At 33.8% G+C, this 25,571-nt stretch overlaps 1 protein-coding gene across 1 annotated transcript; it reads left to right on the top strand.

Annotated features, from left to right (window-relative positions):
• The first annotated feature begins 18,476 nt into the window (after window positions 1-18,476).
• On the top strand, window positions 18,477-24,511 carry LOC143587947 (uncharacterized). The gene is made up of 7 exons (XM_077069096.1): window positions 18,477-18,962; window positions 20,853-21,160; window positions 21,243-21,911; window positions 22,557-22,685; window positions 22,767-22,970; window positions 23,049-23,249; window positions 24,082-24,511. The coding sequence occupies exons 1-7, from the start codon at window positions 18,692-18,694 to the stop codon at window positions 24,202-24,204; spliced, it is 1,905 nt and encodes a 634-aa protein (XP_076925211.1). The 5' UTR covers window positions 18,477-18,691; the 3' UTR covers window positions 24,205-24,511.
• The last annotated feature ends 1,060 nt before the right edge of the window (window positions 24,512-25,571 follow it).

Raw genomic sequence — 25,571 nt, 5'->3', positions numbered from 1 at the left:
TTATTTACAAAAATTACAAAGTGTAATATGATTTGATTGCAACCGTTGGTAGTGGTGATGTTGGTAAACCAGATTGGTTAATTTCCATTAGGCGGTTAATTTTGTGGGGTCATGTATAAAAATGGTTCACCCTCATCATGGTCTAGGAGGTACAATTGTGGAGCTAGCACATATCAACTAGGGTTTTTGGGCCATGCATTCGATTGGTTAGAAACTAAGAATGGTGATCTTCGCACACACTATTAAACTAACTGTTGTACTCATGTGATATCAATAAATATCCAAGACAATTCTAGTGTGTTATGATATCCTCTTTGAATGTTAAATAAAACATGTTCCAACATTTTTATGACAAGTCTTTTCTTAAACCATATGTACCTATATAACTTCCAAAATGTCAAATCTAATCTACAAAGACTTGCACGTCGTGTATAAAAAGTTGTAATCTTTTTAACAAAAGCAGCAGATCAACCAAGGACTTTCGAAACAGTAACCGGATTAAAATCATGGAACTAGAAAAGAAATGTTGCTTATGATACATCAAACTAAAAAGTCATTTATCAAACATAAATGATCAAATCACAAGAACGCGCATTGAATGACCTTTCGAATTCGAGATCAATTCTTAAAGAAAACACCAAAGGACTAGAGAAATTGTGATTATCAACTTAAAACTAGAGAAATTGTGATTATCAACTTATTCTTGTTCCTTGCAAGAAGAAGATTCAATGGATACCTTTACGAGACAGAAGTCTAGTATAGTCACAAGAGCGACAAGCCTTGGGTCAGCATTTAACGATGCACGCAACCATCGTAAGTAAATTACTAAACTCAGTCCGTAATATATTCATTCAAATAGTTGCATCGATAGGTAGAATGTAAAGCATGACACCAGATTAGGCAATAGATTGACTAAAAACCTATGATCAAAGCATACGAATTAAGAAAGAAAAAGTATATCATGAAAAAATAATATTCACTCGTGGTGTCACTTTGAAACCGTGGTGAGGAAGTTACTAACTTACTCAAGGTCATGGTCAAGATACACAAAAGCAAGAGAAGGATATACTTTCATATGATACATAGAAATGACTAGTATCTCATTTTACATGGTGTTGTTATTAGTGTTATAAACCTGTGTTCTTAAATAGATGCAAATGCTCTCGTCCATTAAACAATGCACTCATAAACGTACGTTATCTCCTCATTGCTTCCTACGCTTTTTAGGCAAAAGCCATTTGGTAAAGTTGCCAAAACAACATATATTTACTGTATGAATCATCTTAAGTAGCGAGTAAATCATCCTCTAAAACGATGCAACTTTTATCAAAGACAAGAGAGTCACAAAGGGGCCCTAAGACATGAGAAGAAATGTGTTTTGTGTGGACAGGTATACATGTCACATCAAACAAGTGTACGCGTAATAAGAACTATTAATTGCTGTCTTAATTGTACTTGCACCCAAACTCACTACTCATGAATAGTGGCTTGTAATACTTTTGACACCTTCTATTTGATCCTGGCTTTGTTTGGAAATCAGCTAAGTACCCTTCTTTATGTTTCAACATTTCACTTATGAAAACTCTCCTTCCACCAACTTTCACTATTCAACCATGTACCAAGTGTTATAAATACACATTTTGTTGCATTGGTCATAGTTTAAATGGTTGACACGTTCTATGAAGATTCAGTTTTTGGTACATTCAGTACCAATTTTACTTTTAAAGCTTCAAAACATACAAAATACCTTTGACAGAAAACTTGAGTGAAAAGAGGGTTTTTTTCTAATAATTGGACCAAATTATTATATGCAATCATTATAATTGTAATTATAATATATATATATATATATATATATAGCAAGGTTAAATAAGAAGTAAAATTATCATAAGAAGTGTAAGAAGTGGTTTTTACCATTAAAAAAATAAAACACACCGAACATAAAACACACTAAAAATATCCACCTTCAGATGATTAAATCCAATGGCCGATATTACTTTTCACACTTCTTACAAATAACTCACTTCTTATTCTAACCTTACTATATATATATATATATATATATATAAAAATTTACCAGGAACGAAGAAGTCTTTCCTCGTTTGAACCTCACCCTTCATTTTAAAGCGGGGAATGTAGGGGTGAATCAGAAAAGTTTGGGCCGAAGCTTCCTATTACATTGTGTTTTCCTTGATAAAAGCTTCACAATGAGCAAAACAAAAAAGTGTCTAAAATGAACTTGACGTTAATAAAATAACGATAACCAAATTTTTGTATTTATAATAAAATTGTTGTGAGAAATTGCATGATAAATTAGTTATGTGAGTGAACAAACCTTATTGAGCTTTATAAGTAAGGAATCAATATACACAGTAAGCTTCTTATTAATTGTACAATACCTATGGAGTACAAAATTCGGCCAAATGCATGACTTTAAGAACAAAACTGAACTTCAACTAATCTAAGAGTTGTGGACACGCGCGGACATTGATGAAAACTCGAGGGGTTCTGCTCTGAACCACTACCGGTATCTTTTATGCAAACGAAGGACTAATTGATATGGAGTGATACTAGGAACAATAAACTACACTCACACGTGAATATGAAATAATACAATACAAGTAACAACTAAATGCCATAATTAACGATAACAATGTTTTAATTACTTAACTAGTAAAAACATAGTAATGCACTTAAATTTTCTCGTTATGGTTGATAGACATTCTTTCGATATGACTATAAACCATGCTCTAGCTTTACCTCATCGGGAAATAAAGAATGTGCATATATACAAGATGTTTCTAGCACCAAGAACATATGATATGATTTTAGGTACAAGTTTGAAGTTCATCTTTTAGGTAAGACGCATGCATGTAAACGCAAAATATGTTTTAAAACAAATGTCTTTAATATTAGAACATTTAAACTATAATTCTGACCCAAACAAACTCGGGTGGGATATAGATGCAAATCAAGAATTGACGAGCTAGCCTTTGGCGAATCTTCCACGAATTCTACACTCTGTAAAATGATGTTTTCACCATGTGCCCGACTGCCCGTTTATGACTGACCTCGATTTATGCATTGCTTTGTTTGGGCTATGGTACATGCGTGTACAAATTATTATAAAATGATGTTTTCACCATTCATGCCATTATAAAGGTAAGTCGGCCATCTTTTCTTTATTTTAAATTGAACTCATCTTTTTCACATTTATATCTTCTAGAAGGAGCTAGAATCCTTTGAATTTGTTTTACCTAATTAATTTACTTAATATATAATTACTTTATTCCGATGAAAAGCACTAATCAAGTTGCTTGCGACATTGTTTCGAGCTAAGTTTTATATCAATCGACTCGTATCAATCTTCCGATGTAAAGCTCTAAATTTCAGTTTGAGTCTCCGCCGTGTAGCTCAGTTGGTTAAAGGGGCGTAAGACTTGGAACAATAACCTAGAGGTCGTGGGTTCGAAACCGATCCTAAGCGCCAATCGCATTGCCGCTGAGTGAGGCTGATTTACCTCTCACGTGATGGCCCTGGGACGGTCTGACGTGAGCCGGTTTGCGTGTCCGGAACAACACGTTTTGGAACAATAAAAATCAGTTTGAAATTCGGAAAAAAAATTTCTCTGTTAAATTTTGTTGCGGATGACCATGAAGAACAGTTTTTTTTTTAATTTCGGACCACTGGTATGGATAAACTCAGTTAAGCTTATTAATGGCTAATGATCATTAGTTAAGATTATTAAAATTTAATAATATTTTTTCGTTAACCAATTCTTTTGCTCCCTTGAATAAAATTTAAGAATTTGTCACTTAAAATTTATGGATTTGTCACTTATTTGAACTCTGCTAGTGATTGGCTAGTCGTTACATATATGAATTCTTAAACCATGACTTTCAATAATTCACCTTTAGTTTTATAAAAAGATATAGTGATTGCATATATATAATTTTATTATGATCTTAAAACATTTGAAATTTAATTTCATATATATCAGTCAATAATTCAACTTTATATTTATTTATATGCATAATGATTGCATGTGTAGATTATATGATCGATACTAAAACATGGTTGGGCACGCACATGTATTAGTTGCATATGTAAATAAGAAAGATGGTTAATACATATTTGTCAACATATTCACATGCCTGTAGAATATTTCTGACAAACGCCTAATTGAGTATTATGAAATGCAAAGAATACAAATAAACAAGGAAGTTACATGGGATATGTTTCATTGAAAGAAAAGGATTAGATTGAAGGATATATTCGGCTATATATATACTAATGTCATCCTACATATAATACTAACTAGTGGATTTTTACGCGCTTCACGGCGGATTTGGTATCAGCTTGATTTGAAACGTAGATAGAAAAACATGTTGCATGATATATTAAAAAAAACGCATAAAGTTTACATTGTAGTAAGGATGAGCTCAGGACGGTATCGCTACTGACCAGCACCGATCCCGAAAATTTGAAATATTTGGTACCAGTACAGGTACATGTAACATCCCGAAAATATCCATATCAATTTTGTCAATTTAGAAAGTTGAGGGACTAGTTAATCATTTAGCTAAAGATTTATGGAGACGACATGTGTCCTATGACTCATCACTATAAGAAGACACATGTCACATGGTGGCAACACTAAGGACACATGTCAGCACATAACAACTTATACCCTCACAAAGTGATATGTGGCTAGTGAATAATCAGTATGAATGTCATATGTCAACATCTCATGGCACGACTCATCATCAAGAATGACACATGTCGCATGGTGGTGAGTGACGGTCCAACCGAGGATGGCTATAAATAGTGAACATGAGCTCTTCAATTGTGGCATCCAAAACACTAAACCTCTTTAACTTTCACTTTCTTGAAGTTCCTGCCACCGAGTTAAAGTTTCGATGCCACTCTAGAGTTTGGCGTTCCATGCCCCGACACCCTACGTATAGACAAAGTACTGCTCGTTCGCCCTTAAGCGTTATACTCATTTTAAGGTCTGAGGTATTCATTCATCAATTACAGAGAAGTTGTTAATTGAGCAACTCGTCAAAATGTGAATACGTTCAAACTTTTTTATATAATTTATAAGGTGAATACGTTAACCTGTTAAAATCAGTCATTAAGATAAACAAGTTGTTTATCTTAACAAGTCAGTCAAATATTTATATGAGATTACGTGATCTCTATTACATGAAGATTTAAGTGATTACGTGATCCATAAATTACAAAGTAGAAAATAAAAGTAGCTCAGACCAAGTACACATGTGTCTGGATCCAAACATATCTGTTTAGCCTATCATTCAAGGTTACGTGGCCGCAAGCTAACAATCATAACCAAGTTCTCCAATGGGCATCAATTACCGAAGAACTATAATTGTGTGTGTATGACAAGTAGTACAAATCTCAGAAATAAAAGACGTTTCTGCTGAGTTTGTTCAAGAAAACTATCTTATCAGTCAAAGATTTAATAAATGATTTTTTTAGTCAACGATTCACCAGCGTACTGTCGCTAAATAACTCGCAACTCTGATATATTTACAAAATAGTTACTAGCTATTGGTCAAACGCCTAGACCCTAAGTCGGGGTGTGACAGTAACGAAATATTGGTTCGGTACCGTACCGATACCAAAATCTCAAAACTTGTTACCGACGGTACCAAATCGGTACCGAAAACGCTCATCCCTACATTGTTGTATCCTAACATTTCATAATTTTATTAGTTTATAATATTGAATTCACCATTCAAAAACGATATCTTAACATTTTTGTTATTGCTTGTACATAATGCTTCATTATACATTGTTACATAATTCTGTTGGAACTAATAACTAATTAGATTAAAAAAAATAAAAATAAAAGAAGAGGAAGAAGAAGAAAAAGAAGAGAACTTTGGTTTTGGTTCTTCTGGTTTACTAAAATTATCAATTTTTATGCAATACTTTCATTTAACTATCAATTTTAGTCCAACTCATTAGTGTCATCCACCAACATTTAGTTCATACAACTTTCAGAGGATTTTTTGTATTTTTCACATACTGTGGACAACCGGACATAAACGACCCTATCGGCAAACGAACAGAAATTACACTAACGAATATAAACGTTTACATGCGAAAATATATGAGGGTAGAAAAAGCAAATAAATAAAAATATTCATAGTAAAGTATTAATACATGAACCTAAACAGACAGAATAAATGAATTAAAAACCTAACCAGACGCACGTAAACGAACTGACGTAAACAAACACATTAGCAAATGGTTCACGAACATTGTTGAATGAACGCGGCCTCTATTCGTGTTCGTTCGTTAAGCTTACCAAAAATAACTTTTTATGTTCATGTTTGTTCATTTATTAAATGGACGAGCGTAAACGAACTTCTCGTCGGACATTCACTTCGGTTCGTTTACAACCTATGATATTATGTCCAACAAGTCTTCTCACATATTCCAATTGACCATATTTCTTTCGCTAATATGACATCATATAATTAAAAGTACGTGAAATATTAAAAAAAGAAAAAAAAACCTCAAAGTTGTATTAACTACACGAACACTATTGAATGAAGATGACAGTTGTTCGTGTTCGTTCATTAAGATTATCGAACGACAGTTGTTTGTGAAACTCTTTTATCATCAAATTCTAAGTACATATTAACTTTTTACAATAAATAAAATTAAAATCCAAATAAATATATAAATATTATAAAAGAATAATAAAAACAACCTCGTAATACGCAAGGGGGGATAAAAACTAGTATGGTATAATGGACGAATCAAAATGAATAATCACTTGCTTATTTTTATTGAATTGGTCGGTAATAATTCGATCAAATGGATCACATAAGTAAAATTTACAGTTTGTAGTTTAACCTTAGTGAACAATTAATAGAAGGTTCGATCATTTGTATTTTCCTTTTCTTTTCATTAAACTCGGTAACACGAAATGAAATAACGCATTTTCCTTCCCCTAGCTTTCTATTATGTGCTAATTCCCCTTCTTTTCTCTCCCCTCCTTAAATAAGACTCGGGAACACAGTGAGGGATATGATATTCGGCTATTGTTGGGTTAGTTAATCCTCATAAATACTCAAACTTAAGATTTAGGGTTTAAATGTAATTATAAAAAGTAAATGTTTAAAATGTAATTATGTTTGTTTGCTAATTAGGATGGATTGACATCCTCATCCGACGTGTAGAAACTAACAAATTAAAGAGCAATCAAAGGAATTGAACGTCACAAGAGTCCATCAATCAAAAGGCAGGAAGAACCTGATCAGAAGGGTTGTACAATCTCAGAATTTGAACATAAAATGAGGGGTGCAAAGCTTAAAAATATAGCATTGAGCAAAAGACTGACCTCACATATCATTTAGTCGAGAACCACTCGAAGTTATACAAAAATCAAAACATATATCAAATGCATGTATAGTTTTACAAACATTACAAAATAAATATTAATACAAGATTCCGGTACAAAAACTGATGTGTAAAACATTTATTAAACTAGAACTATCTCTTGGAAATTGAAAGTTTTGATGCAATAAGCAAATATTACCCCAAAACCGACAACTAATCCGATGTGCACTCCTGCGATCGCACCAAGAAAATCATGTTTGTAGCCAAAATACCGATCCAGGTACCCCTTCACGGTCTCCCCATTTACGAGCACGTCCTCATAATCACCAAACTGTGACACCATCATGCCATAGATGGTCCACGCTAGTGGATTAGCCCAGAAGTACCATCGCAACCACACGGGAATTCTCTGTTGCATTTGAATATAAACATCAATGTTAAAATAATATTAGAGAATGAGAGTTAACCGTGTTAGCAATTTAAGAACTAGCATTAACAAAAGCGAAAAGAAACTTACGGGTCGAGGGATGATGAAGCCCGAAAAAAGATTAAAACCTCCAAAGAAAAAGAATGCGATGATGGCGGCAATGTTGGAATTGGGGGTGATTGCGACAGTCATCATTCCGTAGTATGTCATATACAACAAACAACATAACTGGAAGAATGTGTACCAAAAGAATTTGGATGCCGTCCATTCGAATCCCATCATAGCATAAACTATGAGACAATAAACTATGGTTTGTGTGAAAACATAAGGTATCTCCACCAGTGCCTATGTATATAAAAACAAAAGTTACATAACCTCAATCTTGAAATGAGAATATATCTAAAAAGACGAAGTGATTTAACATATTTTCATTCATATTTAATTTTAATTTTGAGCATGTAACATTCTTTCAGAAAAAAAAACTTATTAATTATGCTAGAGGGTAAATAGGAGGCCTTGTTAAAAGTAAAACAATATTTGCTTGGCATTCAAGGGTGGTATGGTTCGATCTCTTAGGGGCGGTAGGGGGAGATCAAGAATCAAATAAAAAGATAATAATTAAAAGATTTTGATTTATCTTTTAATGGTGTTTAAGTTTATATTTAATTGTTTTATTTAGTTTATTTGAATTTAAAGTCCTAGTTGAGTTTGGTTAGGATTGCTATGTATGGGTCTATATAAACCCATTAGTTTGTTTATGTTTATTATGTATCTAGTTTTCTTTTTCGTAAGTCGATTAATAAGAAAAGCTCTTCGAGCAAACCGTGAGTTGGTGCGCGTGTATGGCGTTACTCTAGATACCCACTTCCAAGTTCAACAAGTGGTATCAGAGCTTTGGCTCTCGATCCGGATCAGGCGAAGAAAACATTTAATATGTTCCGTTAAGCCGCCTCCGCTAGCATCGCTAGATCAGAATCAGAGAAGTAGATCGAGGGGGCTGCTGAACCACTATTTAGGTTGGAAGAAAAGTTTGTTGTGCATCAAGAAGGAATCAGCAATCCGTGGTGTAGCGGGAACAGTAGTTGCTTAATTTAATTTGTTTGATCACAATAATAGCTTTTGATCAAGAAGGGGTCTGTGTTCCGATCGTGAACGAGTCGTGACCTGGTTGTCGGGTTAGTGATTGAACCGATCAAAGTCGAAGGAAGAAAGGGACGACTGTTAACAGAGAAACCGATGGAAGAAGGAAGACCAGAATACGATCAAAGGCCGAAGAATACGAACCTGTGTGTCAGGTTCAGATTGCGTGGTCCGTGTATCGAGCCAAAGATCCAGGACTGGGGAACGAGCAAACCTCCGATGATGATAGATCTTCTAGATATCGGTGCTATGAGGAAACTCAACAACCAAAACTACAACGTCTGGTCGACGTGCATAAGTTCGTATATGCAGGGCCAAGATTTATGGGAAGTTGTTAATGGGGTTGAGATGGTACAACCACCGAGAGAAGATGAAACTGGAGTGTTACGGAAGTGGAAGGCTAAAGAGAACAAAGCCATGTTCTTATTGAAAACAATGATTGAAGAGGAAGTGTTAAAACAGGTTCAAGATGTTGAGAAGCCCAAACAAATGTGGGATATCCTTGAAAAATTGTTTTCCAAGAAAAACCAATCTCACGGCAAGACAAGGAAACCTGCAAGACATAAGCAGAGATGGTCATCTGATGAAGAAGATCAAGGTAATGATAAGAAATCCAGATCCGGTAGAAAAAGATTTCCTTTCATGTGTTACAATTGTGGACAAACGGGTCATATGGTTTGTGACTGTCAATCGAACCCACGGGAAGAGGGAGATTCCTCAAAAGTTCGGAATAAAGAGGCGTGGGATGAAGAGACGTGTGTCGTCCTAGAAACCAATGCTTTTGCATTTACAGCTATCATTGAAGATGGTGTTGATACGCTAAACCAGTCTACAAGTATTCTGGTGGCTACCGGTGATGATGTTGCATCGATTGTTAGAGTTGATACAATGATGAATACCGGTAGTGTGGAGTTGACTACGGATAATACAGTAGTTGATAATGATGTTACGGTGACCGAAGGTGATGCACCGGTCACTAGTTGTGGTCCGGTGTTGAATATCGGTGTCGGAGTTGATGTTCCAGTTGTTGAGATTCAAACCACCGTAACGCCGAACATAGAGGGAGCATCCTATGACTTGGATAATCCTCAAAATTTGGATATTCAAGATCAAATAATAGTGTTAGTGAAGGTTGTTATGAATCAAGAAGTCAACAAAGAACTTAAAATTTTTAATGAACCTAGTAATTCCATGTTGGATTTTTTGGTAAAGACGCAAAGACGATTTAAATAAATAATAAAAAGGTGTGCACTTAGCCTTTTCTTTCTAAGACTACGCATTCTGATTTAATTAAAAAGTGCATAAATTAATACCGTGTCACGTAGGCGGTTGGCTTTGACAAACCTACCATTTAACAAGTTGATTGTGATCATTTAACTAAAAAGATAAATTCAAAAAAATTAAGTGTGATTGGTTGGTTTGGATCAACCCCATCTCATTGATACAATTTAGGTGTTAACGGGTTGGCATCGGTGGTTTAACTCCACGCTTGTATACACTCGTTTTAGCGTTTGTTGATGACATGGCTTTAACGCCTATGGGTTTAACACCCCCCCCCCCCCAATGGAACTACTTTAACTAGAACAATATAAATGATTGAAAATGTTTAAAAAAAATACCCCTAGAAGTGCATGCAAAAGCATGCTAGAATGGGATTGATGACTTCTGGAAAAAAGAATGAAGACTAATAAGTCGACAGAAACGACATTGTTTCATCAGTGGGTATCTTTATGTCTTGTTTATGTCATCTGTTCCCCATTTTGTCTATACTTGATACTTCATTCCAACTCAAAACTATACATATTTATCTCCAAAAACGTGATGACAAATTGTTTATGTCTATTTAACTTTCGTGCATGCTTCGTATAAAACAACTGATGATTGTGATAACTCTGAGATTTTACAGGAGTATATTATAAATTATAAATTATAAATTTTAATAATATGTATAAAATGTATAAATTTATAATTATAATAAATTATAAACTATAATAATATGTATAAAATTTCTAAATGAAGTCTGTAGGTGGTCGAAATGTAAACAGAACAATCAATTTATGAACTACTCAAAATTTGCTTATTAAAATTTAGAATTGAGACAAAATCAAGTATAAACTAAAGCTTATTTAATACATGAGTTCGAACTAAAATTTATGCAACAAACCTTGTCTAAATAAGTTTTCAATGCATAGTTCACAATACTCTTCAAGTATTATTTGAAAAATGTGATATGTTGCAAGTTTATAGGGGATATGTAAAATTTCTCTATTATATAAAAGATAATATTTTATAATTTATCATTTACATAATATGTTATAATAAAAATAAACAATATAAATAAAAGATGCGTTTCATTGTAGACAAAATAATATGTCGAGAATTGTAGTAACCGTATAATATTTTTGTACATAGTTTCTAAATGCAACACACAAAACAATTACATAACCGTCACTTATCTCCAACGCTATTTTGGTTCTCTCTTTTATACACTTTACTAGTTATGTGACACAAAACAATTACATAACCTTTTGTGTATATTATATAGTATTATATTATATGTAGTTATACTAACAAAAATATAAAAATAAGTATCCACATAAATTACTCACGGTATTTAAACTTATCATTTTCTCCATATTTTATACTTCTTCTAGGTTCAGGGCAAAGACAGGGTGGAGTATGGCATTGGATGTGACACATGAGAAACGTTTTTAAGATTTCTGGTCCCGACCACGTTCCCCCATTGTTTATAACTGCCATGTCCTTCGCTTCCGACACCACGACGTTATAGCCGCCCATTTTATTTTTCTTAAAGACAGGGTATCGGGTATCAATCATACATACTGATTTTAACGTTTCAGGTCTGACTTTTGTAGAAACACCATCAATGAGAAAACACATCACTATGAGAAAACACAATTGAGTCAGGTTTCGAGCCTTAGAACTTAAAGATCTCCAGCCTTAACCATCACCTCATGTAATTGAACCAGAAGGTCAATTTCGCTAATTCTATTTAGAAACGTTTGTTGCGCGTTAGCTAGTATCCGCACACAGGATGAAATTATAATTTGATCACATTGGTACATTGTCTAGTAACAAGCTTAAACTTTGTTAGGCTTAATTAGTTGATCCGTCACCGTACTTTAGTTCGATAAAGTTGACTTATTAAGGACATTATGTATACTGAAAAATAAATGACATAAAACTGTATATTTGATTTTTTTAAAACATTAGATACTATAAATTATTAGAGATGAAAAGAAAGTATGTCAAATAAATATGACAGAATTACAAATTTTGTCATTTAAAAAAAGCCAAATTACGATTCGTGTCCTTTTTTTAGTTTCCTTACAGGCGGTGTACTTTAAACTTTTTTTTCTACACGTTATGTCCTTTACGCTAACTGGGTTAGAAAAACTCAGTTAAATACCCTCACATATTGAAAATATAAAACGAAAAAGAAAATCATATATTCCTAAGATGAATTATCTTTTCTTTTGAGGATCATTTTTAGTCGAAACTCGATAGGGCCATCGTGATTACAAGATTTAGACAATGTCACTTTTGCCAATATAGACCTCGCATAACTCTTATGACTTAGGGGGTGGGAGGTGGGGGGGGGGGGGGGTTGTGTGTGTGTCTAGGATTTCCTTATTTTCCCTTTAAGGGGTGTCTGGGATTCTTATTTTCCCCTTTCTTCTTATAACTTATGAAGAATGATTAAGTCCTTTTTATGTTTATATATTGTTTGGGAACCAATAAGTTTTTATAATTTTCTCCTTATCTATAAGGCTAAAAAAATGGGTTTTTTTTTTCTTAAGGTTAGGATATGATAACTTATCTTCTTATAGGTTTAGAATAGGGAAAATTACAGAAATAGACATGTTTGACCAAGATTTTACCAAAATAGACATGTCTATTTTAGCCTACATCTCTCCAATCATTGGTTTTTTGACTAATAAACAACTGACACGTCAACGAAGCCGGCTAAGCCTTAGCCGCCACTTTATGGGCACAAGTTTTTATGAAAAGTAAACGGGTCCCACCTTTAACCAATAAAAATTCGACACGTGTCAAAGACGGCTAAACTTAGCTTACATCTATGGTTATTTAGCGACATCTCTGACTCTTATCCAGCTTCGGGATACGTGTCTATTTAGTTACCCGGCTCCAAATATTCCTTCTTAGCCGGCTCCAACTCGGCTTGTAGGCTAAGGCTTCACGTAGCCGCCTTCTTTTTTTCATTTAGCCGTCTAATTTTAGCCGCCAAAATTGAATATTTTACCAACTTTAACAGCTCTATTAAATATTTAGTCGGCTTCACTTAGCCGTCTTCTTAGCCGGTGTAAATTTAGCCCCCAAAATTAAATATTTTTACCTACTCACTAAATTATTTAGCTGGCTTCGCTTAGCCGCCAATATTTTTTCTCCTAGCCGGCATGTTTTAGCCATCAGCAATAAATATATAGGAATTTCATCATTTCGAAAAAAAGGTATTCGGCTAGACAAACCACTCGAAACATGTATCTTTGACAAACCAACAGAAACATGTTTCTGGTTTTGGATAGATGAACCAACACCGATTACTTGAACAACAAACATCTTAAACCTTTCAAAGATATTTCTAGACGTCGTTTCTAAAAGAAACTTTACATCCCAATCTTTCACTAAATCAATTGGATCAGTAAATATAGACATCTTATATGATAATCTTGTAATATTTTGAAGATCACACTCTTTTGACATTAAAGAAATTAAATAATCGTAAGTAATATTTGTACTTATCGGTAAAACACGTTTCATGCAATCGACCGGAAGATATTCAACAACCCAATCAACAACATGTCAATTCCCACCACTATAAACGACGACGTTAACAAACATATTTTTTTTTAAAATGAGGATCTTGTGACAAGAAAGTAAAAAAGTTTGAAAGGGTGAAGATGGTTTTATAAGATGTAGTGAATATGGTTGTATAGTTTTATAAAAATGGTTGGTGAAAAATTAAATTTGGGTAGGTAAATTTATTTATTGCTGATGGCTAAAACATGCCGTCTAGGAGAAAAAAATTGGCGGCTAAGCGAAGCCGGCTAAATAATTTAGTGAGTAGGTAAAAATATTTAATTTTGGGGGCTAAATTTACACCGGATAAGAAGACGGCTAAGTGAAGCCGGCTAAATATTTAATAGAGTTGGTAAGGTTGGTAAAATATTCAATTTTGGCGGCTAAAATTAGACGACTAAATGAAAAAAAGAAGGCGACTAAGTGAAGCCTTAGCATACAAGCCGAGTTGGAGCCGGCTAAGAAGGAATATTTGGAGCCGGCTAACTAAATAGACACGTATCTCAAAGCCGGCTAAGAGTCAGTGATGCCGGCTAAATAGCCATAGATGTAGGCTAAGTTTAGCCGCCTTTGGCACGTGTCAAATTTTTATTGGTTAAAGGTGGGACCCGTTTACTTTTCATAAAAACTTGTGCCCATAAAGTGGCGGCTAAGGCTTAGCCGGCTTCGTTGACGTGTCAGTTGTTTATTGGTCAAAAAACCAATGATTGGAGAGATGTAGGCTAAAATAGACATGTCTATTTTGGTAAAATCTTGGTCAAACATGTCTATTTCTGTAATTTTCCCCTTTAGAATACCCATTCCACCCAAACACTTTTTAAAAACAACTTATTCACTCATACAATATGTCTCTTTTGGTCATTTTACATTAATAAGTTAAACGAAACACTTTTTAATAAACAACTTATTGACTTATGTTAATTCAAACACTTTTTTGAAAACTCCTTATTAAAAAGTCAAAAGACCTTTTTAACTTATCATAAAAAGACCTTTTCACAACAAATAAGGAATCCCAGACACGCCCTTACATTCATGACCAGTTACTCCATCTACTCTATACGAACAAAAGTCATGATAGTCGTGATACGGGTTAAGTGTTTAGTTCAAATGCATATATATTGCCTGCATAGCCATGTTAACTAATCTTGATAACGGAAAAATAACTATTTTCTAGACTAAAATTGTCGCGATTAGTTGTAATATATGTTATCACAAGAAGATTTAATATTGTACAATATATCAAATAAAGCTATGAAAATAAATTATATACATACATATAAATGAATATGTAACACAACTAAGCTATGGTTAACATTTTCTTAAAAAGAAACAAATACAGCACAATACAAATTGTATGTACATAAATGGATATCAGATTACCTTTTAATTAGTTAGGAGCATAAATAAATAAACCTTCGAAAAGCTTAAAGAGAGCAAATGACAGTGAGTATGAGAAACTGCCAACCTAAACTAACGGAGGAGGAATCAACTTACCGGATTATATTTCATTTTAAATCCTCTCTTTAATTTGTTTTTATTATTTTAATTCACTTAAGGCTCAATAATTAATAGTACATTTTCTAAACATGCTGTGTTGATAAATGTTAGATCGTTTAGTTAATTAGTGTTATAGTCCCTGAAGGTTTGCTTAGAGTTTTGTTTTTAGCTCAAAAGTTTATTTTTACCTTCGTTTTTTTTTTGGTTCATTTAATTTTATTTTGGTTTCATTTTCATAATCACTTAACACCATTAGTCCATGTTGTTATAACACCGTCATGTGCAAGTCACGTGTTTTAATAAAAAAAACTTTTTCCCTCTTTTTCACCATGACCTACAAACCTTAAGGGAATCAAAGAGTTGTCAATTGTTCGATCAAACGCAAATCACGAAGCTAATCAATCGAGCAAAATTAAAGATCGAAGAAGACGATAAAAAATGAATTAAGTTACAAATAGTAGGTTAAGTTTTTTAAATTGTTTTAATCTATTTCTGAATGGTATTTTTTATTTTTGAATTGTGTTTAACAAGCACCAATAGTTAAATTATGTTAAAACGAGAATGCGAACATAAGGGTTCTCATGCACGTATTTTGTATCATACCTTCTTAATATGTCGGCCTTTTCATTTCTATATTATGTAAACAACATTTTTAACTCCAAGGTCAAATAAATGAGAAGACGAACCTAAGGGTTCTTAACTGTTTTGTTTAATTTACACATATTTTTGTAACATACCCTCGTAATCGATCGGTTTATTCGTTTCTATATCATGTAAACAAAAGTTTAACCCCAAGGTCAACAAAATGAGAAGGTGAACACAAGGGTTCTTATTTGTTTTGTTCGATTTACACTTATTTTGTACCATGCCCTCATAATCAAACCGATTATTCTTTTCTATATTATGCAAACAGCTTTTTTAACCCCAATGTTAATGTTCAGCTTCCACTCAATGATCAACTTTATGTCTACCCAATCCCATTACACAATATAGTTTTTCTTTTGATGCAAACTAACTTTATTCCAAATAAATCTATCATCAAATCAAGCTTTACTTTATATATCTCACGGTTGAGTTTATTCAAGAATTCAAATGCACGAATTTAAAGCATTGATGGAACAAATACAAACAAACAACATATCATCATCAATCAACTTATACAAAAATCTTTCCTTGTCAAAATTACCGTCAATAATCACTTTATCAAGGATGTTACAGCATGTTCTTAAAAGAAGGCGTTAGGCAAGAAATCCCATCATGACAAAGAACTTATCAATGATAAAAGAAAAGTTTATAATCTGAGGGGCAAAAAGACATGTGCACTTATTAAACACACCCATTAAAAAATTGCATACCAAACATATATAAATTTGTCCTCCGTTTTTATCAATTACGAGGAAAATTACAACAATTGCGGGACTAGCTCACATGATACAATTTGGTGTATTATAAAGAATAATATTTGGTGTAATTTATGAGTAAGGACTAAAGAGTAGAGGTGTAATATTTGTCGTTAAATAAGAATGAGGAAAATTACTATAGCTCTTTTGGTTAGCAAAATTTGATATGATTTATAATTGTTCACGTAATTATCATAAATTTACACTCTATTTATACTTGATTTTTACTCAGTTTGATCACAAGAGAAACATGTTTACCTTTAACAACTAAAGTGAAAGTTTTGAGTGCCATTGATTACGTTGTCATATGAATTTCTAACGTATTAATAGTTTGGATTATTAAAATCTCATCTGTCTAAATTAAAAGATTTTTAATACTTTTTTCAATCCAAAATATAATTGTATTAGTAACTAAAATAAAGTTAAATCTATTAGAGTCTGGAGCCAACGATTAACCAATTACCAATTGAATTAAGGAAGCCAACATTCCAGTAACCGAATTAACCGAACCATTTATATACAAAACTAACCAATATGAAAATCCAAAAATCAAAAACGTCGATAACAAATTCTCTTAATCTATAATCAAGCAAACTAATGCCCACCCCTTAAACAACCCCGTAAAATAAAACCCACATCAATTTATTTGTCGAGAAATACACATTAGAGTCTAATAATCCAAGCCACAAGCTATTAACCAATAACAGTCTTACTTGACTTTTCCATGATCGTCTAGAACTTGGATTTTCCATTATTTTATTTTTCATTCCCAGTTTATAGGTTATGTTAATTTTCATGTTGACTTCATAGTTTGATTTGTGTGGAACCCCGGAAAATATACAATCGATTGCCATTTGACAGTTGTTATGCCTCCACAAGAGCATAACTCTCTAACGTAACACACGATAGAAAGAAAACCCGGTTGAACTCGAAATCCGAATTGACAACCTTGTACAAGACCCAATGTTTTAAAAACCGGTATTTTTCTTGTATAGATTTGACTAAAAAATGGTACAACCAGTTGAACCGGAATGTACAACCGGTTGAATAAACTAGCTTATAATTTTCTATAAATGTAACTTCAATCCAAAAATAACCTAAAAGTAAATGATTTCAAAACAAAAAATAATCCAAAAGTTAGTTCATATTAAAAAATAATGCAAAAGCACTCATTTTTTAAAAAATAGTTATAAAGTTTACACGTTTGAATGTTAGTTGTTGGGTTAAAAATAATTTTGAAAAAATATGGGCCGCAAATATCAATAATTTCTCGGACATAAAACCGGTTCTCCGGTAAAAACTGGCATTTTTGACAAAAAACCGCCGACACGATGTTCTAGCAAACCGATAAAAAATACCGGTCTGTTGTGCGAAATCCGGTTTAACCAGCCGGTTTAAACCGATTTTTAAAACTCTGACAATACCTAACTCAAATCCTTCATTACTAATATCATAAAGTGACAAACGTGAAAATCAAACTTGAATCTCCACCGCAAAACCCCAACATTCCTACCAGGCTACCACTAGACCACAACTGGGATAAAAGATAATATTAATAATTTATTTCCTAGTTTGAATTAGTTTAAAAAACGTCTTCACCAAAGTGAAGGAAATAATATTATTTAATAAAATATTAATATTATAATATAAATAATAAAAACAAAAAAATATAAAAAAAAGTAGCCTCGTTGAAAAGCACGAGAAACAACAACCAACAAAGAGAAGACGAAGCTCTACGTCCGTCCGTCCGTCTATCGAAATTAACCAGGCTCCATTTCTTCCATCCTTCAAAACCAAACCACCTCTTTCATTTCATTTCATTTGAAACCTCTTTCAAATCTCCAAATTCCCAACCAACCAAACCCTAACCCTAATAACCCTAGCCATGCCAATTACTCTCTCTCATTAACCGGCGATCGTTCCACTCTTCATGGCCGGTTCGCCGCACTTCTTTCCGGCATCGGCTAGGGTTTCAATTTCTCAGATCCAATAATAATTTAACAATTGAATGGCTGCTTGTAAGGGCGGAGGGTTGGTTGATAAAGTATGGAGGTTTGTACGGACGGTGTATTTCATGGTGGTGATGGTGGCTTCCTTATTGGTGTTATCGCTTCCGGTGCTGGTGGCAATTGGTGACGTATTGGTTCCCTGTGTTTTGATTTCGAGCTTCACCTGCGTTAATTGCTACAGCTTTAAAGAGCATTTGCGTAGATACTCGTTTACTACTTCGTTGACCGATATTCCAGTGGTTTCTGTTGCAAGATCTCTTATTATCACCTGTATGTTGTTTGCTACTTCATTTCTGCTTAATTGTATTTTAAGTCAAAATTACAGCCATTATTATTATTATTATTATTATGGAGTTAATTATGATGAACTGCTAGCTGCTGTAATTGTGAATTTGTATTTGCTGAGAAGAGATTTATGACATGATAACAGTGTTTGTGAATTTGAATTTGTTGGCTTTGAATTTCAAATTATTATTATTATTATTATTATTATTATTATTATTATTATTATTATTATTATTATTATTATTATTGTTGTTATTATTGTTATTGTTGTTATTATTATTATAATGCAGATAATTATGATGAACTGCTAGCTGGTGTAATTGTGAATATGTATTTGCTGGGAAGAGATTTATGACATGCAGTGGCGGACCCAGGATTTTTTGTCAATGGGGTCCCAATTTTTTCGGTTTACAAAATTTTTCGGGTCGGTCGTTATTCGGGTCGGGTCGAGGCGAGGAACATAATAAAACACGGAACTATGGTGTCATTGGAAACGAGTAAGTAGAGAGAATCTAAATTAGAAACTAGATGAAACATACACTTTTAATTCATACCCGAAAAACATGAACGTAATCTATATATATGGTCTTACATAATTGACCAAAACATGAAAAAATAACTCTAACACAAATAAATGATTAATTATAATATACATACACAAGGTAAATAATAAAATAATATGCAAAATCCATGTTAACATTATATATGTTGCATGGTGATAATGACTATATGAGAGAAACTAACAAAAAGCACAAATACCCTAACTGAATAACTAAGACTAGGATATTAAAAAAACAACAAAAAAAGGAGTATGGTGGGGCTTGAATCTACAACCTCTCACAAGTAAAACAAGGGACTTTCCACTGTACCAGTTCAATCCTAATAGTATGGGTTCCAAGTATTAATTTTTATGGGGTCCTTACAAAATTTAATATACCGTCTCTAAGTAATTTTTAAAAAACATCGGTGTCCCGGGACCCCGATCAGACCTATGTGGGTCCGCCCCTGATGACATGATAACAATGTTTGTATTCATTTGTGAATTTGAAATTGAATTTGAATTTGATGGCCTTGATTTTCAAATTGTTTTGGTTATTGGTCAAAATTACGGCCATTATTATTATTATTAAAAATAATTATAACGGAGATAATTATGATGAGGTGCTAGCTACTGTAATTAGGAATTTGTATTGCTGAGAAGGTATTTATGACATGTGAACAGAGTCTGTGCTTATTTGTGTATTTGAATTTGAATTTGATGGCTTTCATTTTCAATTTTGTTTTGTTTAATTGGCATTTGACTAGTCAATTTTGCACCTGAAATAAGGCCCAGTAGGCTTCACAAGTAAAAAAGTTTTATTACATGTCTGGATGCTAGCTTATGTTTCTTGATATTATTGAGTTGTGCTTCTTATCACTTGTATGTTTGCAACTTCATTTATGGTTAATTTTGTTCTAGGGCTGTCTTGCTGAATACTGCAATTGTTTTAACTATTGGTCAAAATTACAGTCATTATCATCATAATGCGCATAGCTTGGATGGACTTCTAGCTACTTTAATTGTGAGTATTTGCTTAGAAGAGATGATATGATATGTGAACAGTGTCTTTGTTCATTTGTGAATTTGAATTTGTTATTGTTTTGTGTAATTGTCATTTCAATAGTCAGTTTTGCACCTGAAATACGTCTCAGTTGCAGCTTTATAAGTAAAAAAGTTATATTACATGTTTGGATGCTAGATTTTGATATAGGGATGCTACTTCATAGTACATGTGTTTCTTATGTTATTGAGTTGTACTTATTTTCTGCATATAAGTTGCATCAGTTTCATGTGCTGTGAAATATTAACACAGCCTTTTTTTTATGTAATTTCAGGTGTTTATATGATTTGTGAAGGTCCTGTGCTTTCACATGGGCAATATCTTGGAACAGTCACATTATGCTCCACCTTTTCGATTCTTCTTTTATCAGTAAAAGTTTGCATTTTCACTGTCAATTCACAACTCGAAGCTGATACTTCATCTTCTCCATCAAGACAAAGGCTTCATCTAAAGAAATCATGGGGCATGCCAGTATTATTTTTATCATCTGTGGTTTTTGCTCTTGGGCATCTTGTTATTGCTTACCGCGCAAGCTGCAGAGCACGAAGAAAACTTATGCTTCACCGAATTGACCCTGAATCAGTGCGTTTAGTTACATAGTTTAATCTTTAGTTTTAGCTTGGTTCTTGTTATTTTTTTTATAAAATGTGTAATATCAATGCAGGTTTATTCAAGCAAGCTTTTATTTACGTCTGGATACGCTAAAGTGCCACGCTCACCAACTCCTGCTGGTCGGACACCTAAAAGTGACAGTGAAATTAAACGAAAACCGATGTGTCAAGGTCATAACGACGGTGAACTCCCAGTTAGGTTACTTGCTGACATAGACAGCCTGTTTACGGGCTGCCAGGGTGTCACTCTTCACTACAAACTTAGCATGCCGATTCCACCTTCACGCACACTATCTTCAATCGAGAGGCCGTTATTAAATATTATTCCCAAAACACAATATCATCTTCGCAGGACGTTTAGCAATCAAATTCACACGTCTTTGTATACTCCTTTACTAGATGGTACTGACTCTCCCGTTGTATTGACTGAAGATATTCCTATATTCAGCTTGAATGAAGGGAATGTTGAGCATGCGACCATGAAACCGGTTTATCACTCACATGAAGACGTTAATGAAGTGCATGATCAATTTGGGATTGTTTTGGTTCATGGGTTTGGTGGAGGTGTGTTTTCGTGGAGGCATGTTATGGATGAATTATCTAGACATGTTAATTGTGTTGTGGTGGCTTTTGACCGACCCGGTTGGGGTTTGACTTCAAGACCGAGGCGAGATGAATGGGAATCAAATAATCTTCCCAACCCATACATGCTTGATACTCAGGTGATGCTACTATAATCTTTATTGGTAAATCTTGCATTTTTATATAACTTGCATATAGGCTTGTAAACGAACCGAACAAACATTTACGGAGCATATTAATGCTCGTTCATTTGATTTCAACCGAGCAAATGCTCAAATAAGAACACTTAAACAAACGGGGTTTTGTTGTTCGTGTTCGTTCGTTAAGAAAATGAACATGTTAGTGTTTGTTTATGCTCGTTTGTTAACAGTATAACGAATGGTTCACGAACTTAAATGAACAAACAAAACCGAGATAAAACTAGTTAAAATTACTGTGAAGAGCATTATGTTGGGCCTAAAAGTAGAAACTAGTTTACTTTACAAAGAGCCAAAAATAATTTAAATGAATGTATTAACGAAAGTAAACTAACAACCTTTAACAAACATAAATTAAATAACGAGAAATGAACTTAACGAACGAACGTTCATGAACATAAACGTGTTCATGTTTGCTCGTTAACCAAATGAACAACTTTTTGTTCATGTTCGTTTTTCTATTAAATAAACGAATTTCCATTGACTGGTCACAAACTGTTCACTGAACGTTTGGTTTGTTCACGGGCCTACTTGACTACTTGTATACCAAGCAAATATCTGAATTGTATATTTGTAAATAATTTGCAGGTTGACATGCTACTTTCGTTCTGTAAAGAAATGGGACTTTCTTCTGTTGTGCTTGTCGGTCATGATGATGGAGGTCTTCTTGCTTTAAAGGCTGCACAAAGGGTAAAATCGTCTTCGAGTCTTATTGATGTAAGTTACTTTTTGTTTGACATTTTTAACTCTTTGAAAATAAAAGAAAATACATGATGAATTAAGAAGAAACATTTTCAGGTGGAGATAAAAGGTGTAGTATTGTTGACAACAAGTTTGTCAAGAGAAGTTGTTCCCGGATTTGCTAGAATATTAATGCGTACATCTTTAGGAAAGAAGCATTTGGTTCGTCCGTTACTTCGAACTGAAATTTCACAGGTGGTTAACAGACGAGCATGGTATGATGCTACCAAGCTAACCATGGATGTGTTAAGTCTTTACAAGGTAAATAATATCATTTTTTAATTCTTAATTTTTCTTTTTTAAGTTATTGAAAGTGATGTTTTGGTATGATATTGTCAGGCACCACTATGTGTAGAAGGTTGGGATGAAGCGTTACATGAGATTGGTAAATTATCATCTGAAACAATTTTCACACAACAAAACGAAACACTGCTGGTAAAAGCAGTGGGTGACACACCACTTTTGTTTATTGCTGGAGCTGAAGATGCTCTTGTTCCTCTTAAAACTGTTCAAACCATGGCATCCAAGTTTGTAAATTCTGTGAGTTTATTCTTTTTCCATCTCCCTTAGTATTTCGGGTCTCATTGGCTGTAAATGACCTGAGCCAAGACAGGCTCTGGCTCGAACTTAAATGAGCCAGTTCGGCTTGTTATTTTAACGAGCTGATAAGCTTGACTTGTGGCTCGTTAGGTCTTTTTAAAACAATTTTACACATTGATATGTAGAAGACAAAAAAATAGTGCTTTTAATATACACAATACAAAATTTTGTAAGCTAGAAAATTTATAACATTTCTTGTATTATTTTTGTTTTTTTTATAAAAGATCGAGAGGCAGGTTCAAAATATTATATGTACCATTGTTGATTTCCCCCCAATACTATTATATGTTATTATTGTTATATATTAAATTTGCAAAATTGTAACTAGGGGTGTGAATTTCTGGCACAACAAGAACCTAGCGTGATGTACAAACATTTCGTATTTGGTCAACCCTGTGGGTTTGAGGTTGATCGTTTAACCCATTTAATTTTTCAAAATGTCATTAATGTAATAAATAAAATTGACTGGGTATCTTATGCTAAAATTTTAAACTAGAAATGAAATTGACACAAGATTTTACAATTAATATGTGAAAACAATAAAAATTAAAAAAAACTTATGGGTCAAACGGGCCTTGTATGTGTCATGTTCGGGTTCACATGCCTTACACGATTATCGGGTTCGTCTTCGGGTTCATGTCGGGTTGACACACCAAACCGCGAACACGAACTCTTAACACCCGTAAATTTAACCCCTGTTTTTAGCCATGGGAGAATTGTAATAACTTAAAATCTCATCTGACTGGAAACTTATTTATGTACCCCTGTGCAGAGGCTAGTTGCGATATCTGGTTGCGGCCATCTGCCACACGAGGAGTGCCCAAAGGCGTTGCTTGCAGCCGTATTGCCATTTATTAGCAAACTGTTAATTTCAGTAGATTCTGAAATCGAATGAATAGGCGACTTAGCAATAGGTTAATTTAAAACATTTGGTGAGGTTTGACGGGTCGGGTTTGAGGTTTGGTCCCTTTTAGTCAACTCAAGAGGAATGGGCCCAAATTACCATTCCCTTCGTGTATTTTTGATAAGCCCGGCAGGTCCCGGTTCTAAGTTTTGAGCAGGCGATCGGGCTAAAGAGAGCTCTTACTCACGTGTAATTTGTTTACTCGTTTGTTGTTGGCATCGGTCAAATTGTTTATAAGCCTGTTGTGAGCGGTTAACTGTTCTAAACAGCGGTTGTTGAATGAAATTGTTTGTTAACATGTGTTATTGCGTACTATGTATATGTATAACCCTGTGTAGGGGTGAGCAGAAAACCAAATTAACTGAACTCAAATAGAATTAGTCGGATTGAAGTCACTGACCGAACAAATAACCGATGGTTCAGTTTACTAATTACAACCAAAATTCATGGGTCGTTTTATAATAATCGATTAACCGAACCGAACTTGTCTTCTAAGTCATTCTATGTGCAATGGTGTTGTGCACTATTTTTACATATTTTCGAAACACTTTAAAGTCTGTAACGCTTATCGTTCCAGTTTTCGACCATTGATTTTTTCAGTTTAAGCAATATTTCTGCTGAGTATTGCCTATTCAGCTGTATCATTTCTTTTAGCAAGTGGGTATTATGGGTCAATGGCAATAAATGTAAATGTATAACAGGAAACACCCGGTAATATAATATAATTCGCATTCATATCAGACTATCAGAGCTATTCATGGTGTATGAAGAGGGTGTGACGGAAACAAACCTTGCATCTAATAAAGGGGATAGAGGTTGCTCATGCTAAAGCCCCAAGCTTAGCTTTAAACCCGCAACAAATAAGTGAGCCGCCTCTTTTAAAATCGATATCATTATCTAGTAAACTGAACCAAGACGAACCAAACGGGTACCTAAAACCATAACAGACCTATGCACACTTCTACGTTACTATTATAGGTAATATAAATTTGCATTGTGATTAGCCTTTTGATCTCAAGTCGTATTTAAGGTTCAAGTGAAGGTTGCACTAAAGATCGTAAACGACCCAACCTTTTGATACGCGCAGATCGAGTTCTGGATGAAGGTTTATAAGAAATATATACATTTTTATCTAGTATCTAAGAGAGTTAATCGTGCCAAAGGTTTTGGGTTGAATAGGTAAACCCCAACGTTACGAATATATTTATTAATCATTTGAATACATTGACCCTAACCAAACACACTCTAAATAGTTACTCAAGCAATTTAAAGTTCATCAGAGAATATGAATAAATCCAAGTAACTTGATATCAATTTAAACAACCTAGCCACTCAACCAAATGAATATTTATTTATTG

The sequence above is a fragment of the Bidens hawaiensis genome, unplaced genomic scaffold (assembly GCF_021521415.1).
Source record: "Bidens hawaiensis isolate Kalapana, Puna unplaced genomic scaffold, B.hawaiensis_p1.1 tig00001575_1, whole genome shotgun sequence".
NCBI lineage: Eukaryota > Viridiplantae > Streptophyta > Magnoliopsida > Asterales > Asteraceae > Bidens > Bidens hawaiensis.
Note: the sequence above shows the minus strand (reverse complement) of the source record. Positions and strands in the feature narration are given on the sequence as shown.

What these genes read in the sequence shown, in the direction of transcription:
- LOC143587947 (XM_077069096.1), top strand. Translation starts at nt 18,692, where the DNA reads ATGGCTGCTTGTAAGGGCGGAGGGTTGGTTGATAAAGTATGGAGGTTT. An exon ending in ACCGAATTGACCCTGAATCA is followed by an intron (nt 21,161 to 21,242) that starts GTGCGTTTAGTT and finishes ATATCAATGCAG; the next exon opens with GTTTATTCAAGCAAGCTTTT. An exon ending in ATGTGTTAAGTCTTTACAAG is followed by an intron (nt 22,971 to 23,048) that starts GTAAATAATATC and finishes TGATATTGTCAG; the next exon opens with GCACCACTATGTGTAGAAGG.